Source organism: Capricornis sumatraensis, chromosome 8, assembly GCF_032405125.1.
Source record: "Capricornis sumatraensis isolate serow.1 chromosome 8, serow.2, whole genome shotgun sequence".
Taxonomy (NCBI): Eukaryota; Metazoa; Chordata; class Mammalia; order Artiodactyla; family Bovidae; genus Capricornis; species Capricornis sumatraensis.
In genome coordinates this window covers 72,923,737-72,937,048 of record NC_091076.1, presented here as the reverse complement: position 1 = coordinate 72,937,048, position 13,312 = coordinate 72,923,737, and the positions used below count along the sequence as shown (strand labels likewise).

Genomic DNA, 13,312 nt, shown 5'->3' with positions numbered 1-13,312 from the left:
TGTAATAGAAATATTAATGTATCTTGGGGGCGTAAACGCCTCTCTGTTAGTTCAGATATATACATACAAAATACATTCTGATAGATCCCAGACTAATGATTTCAAACAGCCATGGCTGATAATTAAAAATTGGTCTAGAGAAATTTTTACTGAGGTGAATTTTTATCATTACAACAAGGTGAATTTTACAGTTTTACAATTTGCAGAGGTACTTTGCTTTTTTCCCCTCTGGCTTTCCCCATGATAGTTCTGCATCACCCCTGAAATAACTTTGCATTCTTTCCATTTGACATGGTGATTTGGGAAGCTTGCCTTTGTGTAAGCTAGAAATAAATTTATTGTCTTAAGTTTATTCTCCTGTTGGGTCTATGGAGGCGTTTCTTTTTCACCACTCCCCAGTTAATTGAAATTCTGCCATTATCATCATGTCTGTCATTTGGATTACTTCTCATTGAGAAAGGGGGACTACAGAGTTTGGGACAGAGCTACTTGGTTTATCTTCATTGTGTGTGTGGGCTAGTGTATGTGTGAGAGAGAAAGAAAATACACAAAATAACAAAATTTACCATATTGATTATTTTTAAATGTATAGTTCAGTGGTGGTAAATAAACACATTCATATTTTTGTGTAGCCATTACTATCCACCCCTATAATTCTTTTCATTTGTAAAGTGGAAACTATCCATTAAACAGTAACTTCACTTTATCCCTTCAGCCTCTGGCAACTAATATTATACTTTATGACTAATTTAAGTATCTCATATAAGTGGAATTGTACAATATTTGTCTTTTTGTGACTGGTTTCTTTCACTTAGCATACTGTTCTCAATGTTCATCTCTGTTGTAGCATATTGCAGAATTTCCTTACTTTTTAATAGTCCATTGCAAGTGTATACTATGTTTTGCTTATCTATTAATTCATTGATGGATTCATTGATGGACGCTTGGTTGCATCCGTGTTTTAACTATTGTGAATAATGCTGCTATAAAAATACCCAAATATATCCCTTTAAGACCCTGCTTTCAGTTCTTTTTGGTATTTGCCGAGAAGGCGGAATTGCTGGGTCATGTGGTAATTCTATTCAGAAATTTTCAAGGAGCCACCATACTTGTTTACACAGCAACTGTACCATTTTACATGTCCACTAATAGGACACGGGGTCCAATTTCTCCACATTCTTGCCAACACCTGTTTTCTGGTTTCTTAATAGTGGCCATCCTAAGGGGTGTGAAGTGGTAGGTCATCTTAGTCTTTTAAATAGATAAAAGGAAGAGCTGGATTTTTTTCCCCTGTTGACTGTTTCTGTAAACATACCCTATACCCTAAGGTGCTCTTCATTGGAAATCAAATCTGGTTATTATTTAAAATGATACTTTTCTATCCTCTGTTACAGATTGCTTTGATGGGTTTATTTCCTGCCCCCTCCTTTTTTTTTTCCACCAGCCTGTCACTTTTCCATATAAAAGACAAGTCTATAGCCTTCACATTCACATATTTGGTGCCTCTTCTGGATAATCTGTAGCAGATGAATCCATAAGGCTTCTAGAATACGGTATACCAAGTTCTCAGAATATACCCAGATGCCTTGACTTTGTATTATGAAAGAGTTTTGGTTTTCTTTAGTCATTTCATGTACAGGATTCAAGATCAGATCATATAATACTATGAGTCTCTCCATAGACTTGTTAATTGTGAATATTATTTGAACGTAATACAGGTGTTTACTGCTTCCCAGGAGGTGCTAGTGGTAAAGAACTCGCCTGGCAAGGCAGGAGACATAAGAGACAAGAGTTCAATCCCAGGGTTGGGAAGATACCCTGGAGGAGGAAATGGCAACCCATTCCAGTGTTCTTGCAGGGATAATCCCATGGACAGAGGAACCTGGAGGGCTCCAGTCCATGGGGTCGCAAAGAACTGGACACAACTGAAATGGTTTAGTGCACACAGCAGGGTAGTCAGTAACAAACAGGTAAGCTGGTTCAGTGTAATGGACTAGGCTGTTACTACTCAATGAAGGAGAAATGACCTGGAACAAAACAAGCTTAGTATTTGGTTCAGACGTCCTTTGAGTTGTGAGGATTACATATTTCAGGGTTTCTGTAACTGGGGATTTTCAGTCAGCTACCCATTGTCCCTCCAGCTATCAAGAGTCCCAGGAATTGTACAAGAGTCCCCTCATGTACCCAACTCTGCCTCCACAAATAGTGATTTGATCATGAAATTGCTGTTCTCTGGTTTATAAATTGTGAACATATCTGCGGCAGAGAGATTTGACAGCCTCCCTTCGTGCAAGAAATGCTGAGATCTCATTGATAAAAATAGTTGCTGCAAAGGTGATTTCATGAAATGCTAATTGTGTTTGAGAAGTTTATGTGAATACAAGTGTTAATCCTCCGCTGTTGGAGGTTTTAAGGGTGTGACTAGTCTAGAATTTTGGATAAATAGGGTTTTCACATGGTTTGGTGGGGGTGTGTTGTAGTTAGGATTATGTTTCTATTGCTGGTGTTAAACGGATGCTAAGTGTTAAAAGGTGTTAAGGATGACACCAGTGTTATGAGAATTTCACTATAGTCATAATTTGCACAAATTGATACAAAGCACTGGTTGTAAGACTTCTAGCAGCATCATGAAGCTCTTTGCTCTTCTTATTCATGCTACTCTTAGTCTTATTCCTCCTGGAATGGAGACATTTCTGAAGGCAAAGAGCTGTGAGTAGTGTTGGGCTTTTAAAAAGTAACTAAATTTATTTGACTGCCCTGGGTCTTACTTGTGGCATGTAGGTTTTTTTGTGTTTTTTTTTTTTTTTTTTTTTTTAAGTTGCAGCATGTGGGATCTGGTTCCCTAACTAGGGATTGAGCCCAGGTCCCCTGCATTGGGAGCTTGGAGTCCTAACCACTGGACCACCAGGGATTCCCTGCTTTTAAACTCAGTAATTAAAAAGCAGGTAACTCAAAAACTGACAAAGCATCGAAAGGATATTTTCCAAAGAGCATGTACAAATAACCAGTTAGCATATGAAAAGATACTCAGCATCATTAGTCGTTAAGGAAGTGCAAATCAAAATCTGAGGTACCTCTTGATGCCCACTAGGATGACGTTTAAAAAAAAAAAAAGGAAACTAACCAGTGTTGGTGAGATTATGGAGATACTAGACTCATCCTCACTTGCTGACCCTATTTATAGTTTCAGTTTTTAAGTATATATTCAAGAGACTTGTGTGCATTCTTACATGAATGTTTATAGGAGCATTATTCATAATAGCTAAAAAGTGGGAAGTCAGTGTACAAAAGTACATTAACTGAACGGGTGAATAAAGTGTGGCATAGATATATATAGTTGTTTAGTTGCTCAGTCATGTCCATCTCTCTGCGAACTCATGGACTGTAGCCCACCAGGCTCCTCTGTCCTTTGGATTTTCCAGGCAAGAATACTGGAGTGGGTTGCTATTTCCTTCTCCAGGGAAATCTTCCCAGCCCAGGGATTGAACCTGCATCTCCTGCATTGCAGGTGGGTTCTTTACTGCTGAGTTAACCGGGGAATCCCAATTTTTAGATATTTTAGTAATTTTTTCCATATATAATGTTTTAAAGCTCTGTAATTTAAAAGAATTATCGTCCTTTGTTGGTGTGGCTAGGTTACTTTTTATTTAATTTTATTTAAAAATTTATATATATTTGGCTGTTCTGGATCTTTGTTGCTACACAGGCTTTTCTCTAGTTGCCGGGAGAAGGGGCTACTCTAGTTTGTGGTGCTTGCGCTTCTCATTTTGGTGACTTCCCTTGTTGCAGAGCATGGGCTCTAGGGTGCTTGGGCTTCAGTAGTTGCAGTGAGAGAGCTTGGCAGTTGTGGCTCCCTGGCTCTAGAGCACAGGCTCCATAGTTGGAGCACACGGGGTCTAACCAGTGTCTCCTACGTTGGCAGGTGGATTCCTTACCTAGTAACCTTAGCTTTTACCTTTACCTTAGCCCTAGGTTACTTTTTAAATTGCTTTGTTGGAGAACTAGTGTGGCAGTGAGCTTGAAATGATACCCCTTAACTCCTAAACACTGCCACAGTCATTTTTCCATGGCTGTGGTTTAAAAAAACTGGATGTTTCAAATGAATGCTCTCAGGCTCCCACAAATGAATTAATGGTCTTATTACCGTATATGCTCTGATATTTTTTTTTAAGCTTCAGAATCGCCTTAAAAAATTCAGCGGTATTGAAGTAAGATTTTATAATATACCCAGTTTACACATAAAACTGTTTTAGTAAATGTGTTCAGTTGTGTAACCACCATAGAACAATTCTATTTCCCCAAAATTTCCTTTGTACTCCTTTGCTCATCAGCCCCTCACTTCACCCCCATGTCTTGATAGCCACTTCCTTTTATAGTTTTACAATTTTTTCTCTAACTCGATTTAAGTGGAATCATAGTCCATTTAGGTCTGGCTTTTTTCAGTTAGCATGGTGTTTTTAAAATTCATCCATGCTGTTACTTGTATCAGTAGTTTTTTATTCTTGAGTAGTATTCCATTGTATGGATGGACATTTGGGTTGTTTTCACCTTTTGAATATGATAAATAAAGTTGCTCTGGACATGTGTATAGTTTATGGTGTAAGAAACTACTGCACTGTTTTCTAGAGATCATACCATCTTAATATTTGTATTAACTTACTGTATTAACTCCCTGATATACTTCCTGGAAATACAATTTTTGAGAACATCATTTTGTGGGATTACACATAATTTAGCATATCATTAAGCAGTGTTTCATAAAGTCACCATCTTCATCATATACTTATGTATTTATTATGCATAGAATGTATGCTAAGGATGTTTGTAAAATGCAGATCCTTGTGTCTCATTACCAAAAGTTCTTACTCTGTAAAGTTGGAGAGTCACATGGTGGTAACGACATTTAGTCATTTTCAAAACCATAGTTTTAATTAATATATTTGTTTAATTCTTTGCAATTCTTTGTATTTATTTCTTTGCCCGTGTCAGATCTTAGTTCCCTGATGAAGGATCAAACCCGGGCCCCATGCATTGGGAGCACAGAGTCTTAGCCACTGGACCACCAGTGGACCACCCGGGAAGTCCCTTCATTAATATATTTGTTCAGTTAGTGTTTCTTGAGGGGATTTTGGTTCTTCCTTTGCATTCACATGCATTTTATCACATTTTTTTCCCCTGTACTCAAGATCTCCCAATGTTTATCTGGGCCCCTTTGTTTGCTCGCCATCTAGTGGTAACAAGTAAAAACCACCCAAATGAATGAATTCATAGGTGGTGGACAGTCCCCTTCTAAAGGAGGAAGGATTGGAAAATCCAAAGATAAGTTTGTGACTAACGAAAATGCTCACTATATGTTTGCTATATAAATGAATGCCCTTTCCTCCCATGACTTTTTTTGGGGGGGGTAGGAATTCAGTATTATTTAGTTGGGAAATAATTTGAGAGAAAATGCATTTTCTATCACTTTTTTTGAAAAATGCATTTTAGAGCCTATAAATTTAAAACTTTTGTCCTAAATGGCCAGCTGTATTACTTTTACTAGGAAATGGGTAGGTGTACATGCCTAATTGTCTTACTTACATGAGAGAGATGCCTCCAAGCCATACTAAATTATACTTGGTACTATACGAAGTCGTTTTGGTTCCATACAATTTATATTCTAGATCCTCTTGTTCTGAGCTCTTAATTTACTTTGTCTTTTACATGGTTTTTAGTTTTTTTGCTCATGCTAGTTTGATGATTGTGAAAGCAATATTTTGCTGAAAAATGTGTCTTTTGTTTTACATTAGCTGGACAGAAAGATTTACTGTGATAGGGATGTTTTAACAAAACTTAGTTTCTAAGGTCTGATTTTTCTTTTCACTTATAGAAATGGTGGAGTCAATGAAGAAAGTAGCAGGGATGGATGTGGAGTTGACAGTTGAAGAAAGAAACCTCCTATCTGTTGCATATAAAAATGTGATTGGAGCTAGAAGAGCTTCCTGGAGAATAATCAGCAGCATTGAACAGAAAGAAGAAAACAAGGGAGGAGAAGACAAACTAAAAATGATTCGGGAATATCGGCAAATGGTGAGATTGTTACATCCTAGTGTTAGAGTCGCTCAGTTGTGTCTGACTCCTTTGTGACTCCATGGACTGTAGCCCACCAGACTCCTGTCCATGGGCTTCTCTAGGCTAGAATACTGGAGTGGGTTGCCATTTGCTTCTCCAGATGATCTTCCCAACCCAGGGATTGAACCTGGGTCTCCTCTATTGCAGGCAGATTCTTTACTGTCTGAGTTACTGGGTGGCCTGCATATCCTAGACATATCTTGTCATATCCTGTGGTTTAGTCGCTAAGTCATGTCCGACTCTTTGCGACCCCATGGACTGTAGCCCACCAGGCTCCTCTGTCTATGGGATTTTCCAAGCAAGAATACTGGACTGGATTGCCATTTCCTTCTCCAGGGGATCTTCCCAGCCCAGGAATCGAACCCAGGTCTCTTGCATTGCAGGCAGATTCTTTACTGACTGAGCTGTGAGGGAAGCCCAAAGAATGATGTCTGAGGTGTTAGACTGTTTAGACCTTAGCCTAGTACACACATTGTTGTATACCTGTGTAGTGTATATTTTATATTTTACTGGATGTACAGCTTTTACTCATCTGGGTTGAGAATTAGAGGCTATACAGTATTTTAGGAAAGAGAAGACATTTTTTTTTTTCCTGAAAGCTGCAGAGAGCACCACACAAGTAGACAACTAATTTAATCATTATTTCTATTGTGGTGACTACAAAATACTTTATTGAGTAACTTGAAATTACCATTCTGGACAGCTTAACCAATATTCATGTGCCTGTTATGTACATCAGTTGACAGGTAATACGGGTACAAAAATGAGACAGTTAATATCCTTATGGAAGATAGGTCTAGTCAGTTTTTATAATATAATAGAAAATATCAGAGGGTGTCAGGTATTGGTAAATTTATTGTCTCAGATATTATATGTGGGTTTACACTGATGTGTAATGTTTTTCTTGCTGTGGCTTTTGGTCAAGAAAGTTCAATCTAGTGCACTGGTTCTCAAACCAGAAGTGACCTTGCTCCTCAGAGGACATTTGGTAGAGACATTTTTGGTTTTCACAACTTCAGTGGGTAGAGATGAGGTTACTGCTAAGCATCCTATTAGGCATAGAGTAGCCCCCCCACTGTTGAGTGTTGAGAAACTGATTCTAAACACACTTTTTAAAGTACAGTGGAAAACAAACAAAAAAAAAATACAGTGGGAGAAATTTAAAAAACTGTCACAAAGTTAGCATGGAGTGAATTTGGTGGATAGAGGGAAAGGGGAAACAGCATTTGCTGACTTACATGAGATATTTCTAAATTACAAAATATGTGTGCAAGTTACTGTATTTAATCTTTAAATGACCCTGTAAAGGGTAGATATTATTCTAGTTCCTAGATAAAAACGGGTGTTCTGAGTGATTAACATACCTGGGATCACATAGAAAGTGGTGAGCTGGTACCAGTGTGACCATTACCTTCAAACACATTGGAACGAAGACTATGGATTGTCGGTATTCAGGTTGGTGTTTCAGAGGGATGAAGAAATGAGGAGGTTGAGAGTGCTGAAGGGAGAAGTCTGTGTGCTAGATTGTGGGATTTGGGGTAAGAAGGAAAGGAAGCAGGAAGCAAAGAGAGGAACTGATAAATTGGGAGAAGATGAAAGAGTCAAGAGACTGGAGGTCTTGATGTGTCTCTAAGTATAAATAACAGGAGTAAAGGAACTAAAAAAAGAAGTTGTAATCCAGTAGTAAAATATTGGAACTTAAAAATTCCAGGCTAGAATAGCACAGTTAAGAGTGCACAAATAAAGGTCATGGAGTTGAGATCAAGAACTACATTGAAAGGAACATGATAATGCCTTGGTGTGTGATACCAGGAATTGGAGAGGTAAGCTGTAGATACTAGTGAATGTGGGTGAAGGGCCTGCAGAGATCTACTGATGACAGAAATTGACATTTTAAAACATAGTGGAGGAGCTTCCAAGGGAGGAAGGGTTTGGAGTATTAAAACAGTCATCCTGAGTCAGTGAGGACTTAAGAGTCTGAATTCAGAAATCATCCTCCTCTTAGAGCAATCTATCTCTACTTGAAAAGCCATAAAGAAGGTAGTTCATTCAGGAGAGAGCTGGTTTTACTTAGAATCAGTAAGATTATAGAAGATTAGTGGGAGAATTATTTACAATGGAAAGAAGGTTGCAGAGGGCACAAAATGAATTTGGAAAGGTTAAACAATGTCATTGTGAAAGAGTGAAAGTATTATTCACTCAGTGTCCCTTTGTGACCCCATCGACTGTGGCCCTTAAGGCTCCTCTGTCCACAGAATTCTCCAGGCAGGAATACTGGAGTGGATTTCAGTCCCTTCTCCAGGGCATCTTCCCGACCCAGGGATCAAACCTGGGACTCTTGCATTGCAGGGAGATTCTTTACCGTTGGAGTCACCAGGGAAGACATTGTAGTAACAAAATTGAGAGAAGAATGTATATGTGTGTTAAGAGGTAGTATGTGTTTTTGGCATGATAAACGAATTGAAATGAGTGGCAGTGTTTACTTCAGTCTGTGGACTTTTGATGTTGTAGCTGGTTATGGATCTATCAGTAAGGTGATTTACAGTTGAGCATAATAGTGGTTGGGCTTCCCTGGTAGCTCAGAGGTTAAAGCATCTGCCTCCAGTGCGGGAGACCCGGGTTCAATCCCTGGGTCGGGAAGATCCCCTGGAGAAGGAAATGGTAACCCACTCCAGTATTCTTGCCTGGAAAATCCCATGGACGGAGAAGCCTGGTAGGCTACAGTCCATGGGGTCTCAAAGAGTTGAACACGACTGAGCGACTTCACTTTCACTATAATAGTGGTTAAGGAATGTGAGTAGCGGAGGCAGAATGCCTGGCTTTAAGTTTTTATTCCATCCCTTAGAAACTGTGAGCCTAGCCATGCAGCCTACTTGGGTTCAGGTTTTCACTCTGCTTCTAAGTTCTTGAAGTTAGTTATCTTTGGTCAAATATGGTGATCTTTGTTTTCCTATGTAAGTGGAGACAAAAGCTAGTTTTTTTAAAAAAGCTAGTTAATATGTTTTATTCAGTAAATAGTAATCACAGTCTTCTATAGCTGAACTTCGAGTTGTCGCGCACCCCCACCCCCGCCCAATCACTTAACTGATGGCATGTAGGAAGAAATACTTTACATAACCGGAGACAGGTTTTCTCTGCTTTTGTATCAAGAGTGGAAAAGGAGGTTTGGAGAGGGATATATATGTTCTCTTTAATATGGTTCTCTTCTCTAAAACCAGAGATAGAATGTGATAATTTGTGTAATTTCTTAAATAATTTTTGACTTTTTTTATTTTTCAGGTTGAGACTGAGCTAAAGTTAATCTGTTGTGACATTCTGGATGTACTGGACAAACACCTCATTCCAGCAGCTAACACTGGCGAGTCCAAGGTTTTCTATTATAAAATGTAGGTTCTATACTAGAAGGGAAGATAATCAGATTAAATAAATCAGATTAAATGTTAGCTGTCTTAGAATCATCAATTTTTCGTATAGATTTTTCAACATTCTATTTAATGTTGGAAGGATAGATAAGAGGAGTGATTCTCAAGACTTAGTTTTTGAATACTCATTTGCAAATTCACTGCTAAGAACAGTCAGATTACTGCATTTAAGATGGTCAGACAATAGCTGTAAAAAATGTACTAAATTTTATGTTAACCTATTTATATATTCATTTGTTTGTGTGGGGGATACCCACTAGCTGTAAGCAATGCCTTACACAGTTCAGTCTTAACATTTTATATAGTTTTTTTTAAATTTCCATTTCATTAACAAACTGTTGTGCTATTCGTTGTAACCACTTTCTATGTTTAATTCCGGTCTATCGAGTGATAAAATTTGTTGATTTTTTAAAAATGTTTTCAGTTAATTTCTCTAGGGTTTTGCTTATAATTGGAAATGTGAAATCTGAGTCATTCCTGAAAGTTTTTGAACTATTGAAATATAAACATCTGTTTCATGTTTTTTATCACAACTTGATTTTATGTAATAGAGAAAAATTTTTAACCACTTTAAATGCTGTGTTTTTGTTCTTGTTGTTTTGTTTTGCTTTAGGAAAGGGGACTACCACAGGTATCTGGCTGAATTTGCCACAGGGAATGACAGGAAGGAGGCTGCGGAGAACAGCCTAGTGGCTTATAAAGCTGCTAGTGATATTGCAATGACAGAACTTCCACCAACACATCCTATTCGCTTAGGTCTTGCTCTCAATTTTTCTGTATTCTACTATGAAATTCTTAATTCCCCCGACCGTGCCTGCAGGTAAGTCTCTAAAGAGAAAAAAAACTCTTGACTGTGAAAGTGAAAAAGGTTACCCCCCAAAAAAATAGCTACTTGTTTTTCTGTCTTGTTCCCTGGGGCTGCTTTCCTTGACTTGGCCCTGTAATGAAGAATTTTGGCTCTTAACACAACTGTTTTGGATGATACAAAGATAGACCTATTTCAGTTCACTAGGTTAGTAGTTAGGATAATTATGCGATGAGGAAAAATTTGATTGGTAGAGTGAAAAGAATCTTGTTACAGAGTAGGAGTAAGGAATGAGGGATTTTCATAATAGAATTATCTTTATTTTTGTATATTAGCTTTCAGTTTTTGTCTCCTGTTCAATATAGTTACGCTCTTAGTATGCATACTGCGTTGTATTTTCTGTTGTAAAGTTTGCCATCTTAAAGTGTTACCCCATTTATACTTCAGGTTATTCCCAATTTTGATACATAAATTTAAGGAATATATGTACATGGTTTTTTATTTAAGTATACATGGCATGAAGTTTATCATTCTGTGTTTAAATGTGCAGTTCAGTGACATTAAGTGGGTGTGCACGTGTGCTCAATCATGTCCGACTCTGACCCCTTGGACAGTAGCTCCTCTGCTGATGGAATTTTCCAGGCAAGAATACTGGAATGGGTTGCCATATCCTATTCCAGGGCATCTTCGCAACCCAGGGATTGAACCCAGGTCTTCTGCACTGCAGGCAGATTCTTTACCACTAAGCCACCAGGGAAGCCCGCCAGTTTCCTTTGTCCATGGGATTCTCCAGGCAAGAGTCCTGGAGTGGGTAGACATTAAGTACACCCACAATATTGTCTGTTGCATCTATTTCTAAAACTTTTTTATCACCTGAAACAAATTTGCCACTAAACAATAACACTATATACACCTCTGTCTGATTTTCTGATAATCTCTTTCTGTCTATGAATTTGCCTATTTTAGATAAATCATACAATAGGAGTACGCGTTACAAAGTAACCTCGGTGTTCTTGGGTATGTAGGAATCAGATATTCCCTGAAAGAAGAGATTTTCCAGCTGTCAGGTGGATTCTTTTGAATGAAAAATCAATATTAATTCATCTAAAAACTTTCTAAATGGCTAGTTGAGTGAGTCCAAGCAGGTAATGTATCTTAACTGAAGAAGCTATGGCTGTTCAGGGATAGTATTGGTTGACTCTTTGATTGCCATTCTCTAGTCTAGCCGTTGAACACACAGCTTCAACCTAAGTCCTTTCTGTGCATCTGCTTTAATGTGAAGTATGCCATTTGTGCTTTTTCTACCCATTAAGATTGTTCAAATATGACTTCCTAATTTGCTTACCCTCTTGGGTCCCTGAAGTACTTTTCTAGGTTGGCACTTCATTTTTATGTTATAGTAGCTATTTATGTCACTCCCTCTATTTTAGGTGTTTTTAAAAAGTTCATTGTGGACTCATATTATGTCTCTGCTCTTTTTCCTACCTGTTCCCAGCATCACTTGATGTACATAGTACACAGTACTCAAAAAGTAAAGGTGAATTTTGTTTCTTAACTGTAGTAAATGGCTTATATGATCACATTTTTGTGGGGTTTTTTTCTTTCTTGCTGTGTTAACCTTAAATTTTATTGGATTAAATTGTGAGATACTGTCCCAGAATTTTTTCTTTTTGCATTAAAACTTTATTAAATAAAGTTAAAGTGACTAGAATTTGGAAATACCTTTCACATGCATACATTTTGATGGTGGCTTGGATGGGATTGGGTCTGCTTGTCAGAAGCATAGTAATAAGTGGAACTCCAGCGAAAGTTTGACTAGTTGCACAGTTGCTGGATTACAAAATTTAAAAAGGAGTTTCATTAGTGACACCTGTTTTCAGTGCCTAAAGCATTGCAGTGCCAAGCATTCAGTGTCTAATAGTGTCTAGTAGTGATAACTAAAGAAATGACTGAGATTTAACTATGTCATTTCTAGAATCTGTTTTTGGACTTGTTTAGTTTATTTCAGGCTTTTTTTTTTAATAATACATTATGTGAATTCTTGTAGGTTGGCAAAAGCAGCTTTTGATGATGCAATTGCAGAACTGGACACGCTGAGTGAAGAAAGCTATAAGGACTCTACACTTATCATGCAGTTGTTACGTGATAATCTGACACTATGGACTTCAGACATGCAGGGTGATGGTAAGGAGACTGAAGTTAAAATGTGTCTCTTTCAGTTGTTGGATCTATTTACTCATAGAAAATTGGGATTTCTTTACATTATGCTATAACTTAGACTCAGCCTACCCTCCAAACTATCAAATTTTAATTACTACCTTTACAGGAAATGGTATCAAAGTACAGCCTTACATTTTGGTCTGTAAGATAATAATGTAAAAGGCCTGTTTTGTTAATAATCAAAGATTTAAAGATTTACCTGTCATAACATGGGCTAAACTTAGTTTTCTGTTCTATCAGTTTTGAAAGATGGAGAGGAAGCAGTTCATATTACCATTCCTCAGATTCAATTTTAGGGATCTAAGGTTAATTATATTTTACTGTTGTTGTCACTGTTTTGGCTGAGTGGCAATCCTCATTTTAAAACTTAGATGGTTATAAGTAGATATTTATGGTATCTTTTCTGTGTGGAAATCTTTTATCTAAAAAAAGACTAATTTCCCTCTGTATTCTGTACAACTGATGAAACACCCTGCTCATATAGATCCTTATTTAAGAGATCTGATATAGTCTCTTTGTTTTCTAATGTTGTAGTTGTAAATAGTTACTAGAGCATTTTATAAAATTTAATCTTGTGGTTGGGAGTAGGGTAGGTGCTTAATGATTATTCCAGATGTAAAGGACCAAATTTGTCACATTTCTTGATTTTAAAGAATATTTTATTCTACTGATTTCTAAAGAACTGTTTTTACCCATGATAGATCATTGAAAGGGTGGGGGAACTGGACGGGGAGATGGACACAAACTAGTGTGA

At 37.5% G+C, this 13,312-nt stretch overlaps 1 protein-coding gene across 1 annotated transcript in view; it reads left to right on the top strand.

Moving 5' to 3' along the window:
* Nucleotides 1-13,312, top strand: part of YWHAE (tyrosine 3-monooxygenase/tryptophan 5-monooxygenase activation protein epsilon) — a 34,263-nt gene that overhangs the window by 16,338 nt on the left and 4,613 nt on the right. The window contains exons 2-5 of the mRNA XM_068976237.1: nucleotides 5,870-6,069; nucleotides 9,391-9,497; nucleotides 10,147-10,353; nucleotides 12,386-12,522. Coding sequence (XP_068832338.1) covers nucleotides 5,870-6,069; nucleotides 9,391-9,497; nucleotides 10,147-10,353; nucleotides 12,386-12,522 — 651 coding nt within the window. The remainder of the gene's footprint in view (nucleotides 1-5,869; nucleotides 6,070-9,390; nucleotides 9,498-10,146; nucleotides 10,354-12,385; nucleotides 12,523-13,312) is intronic.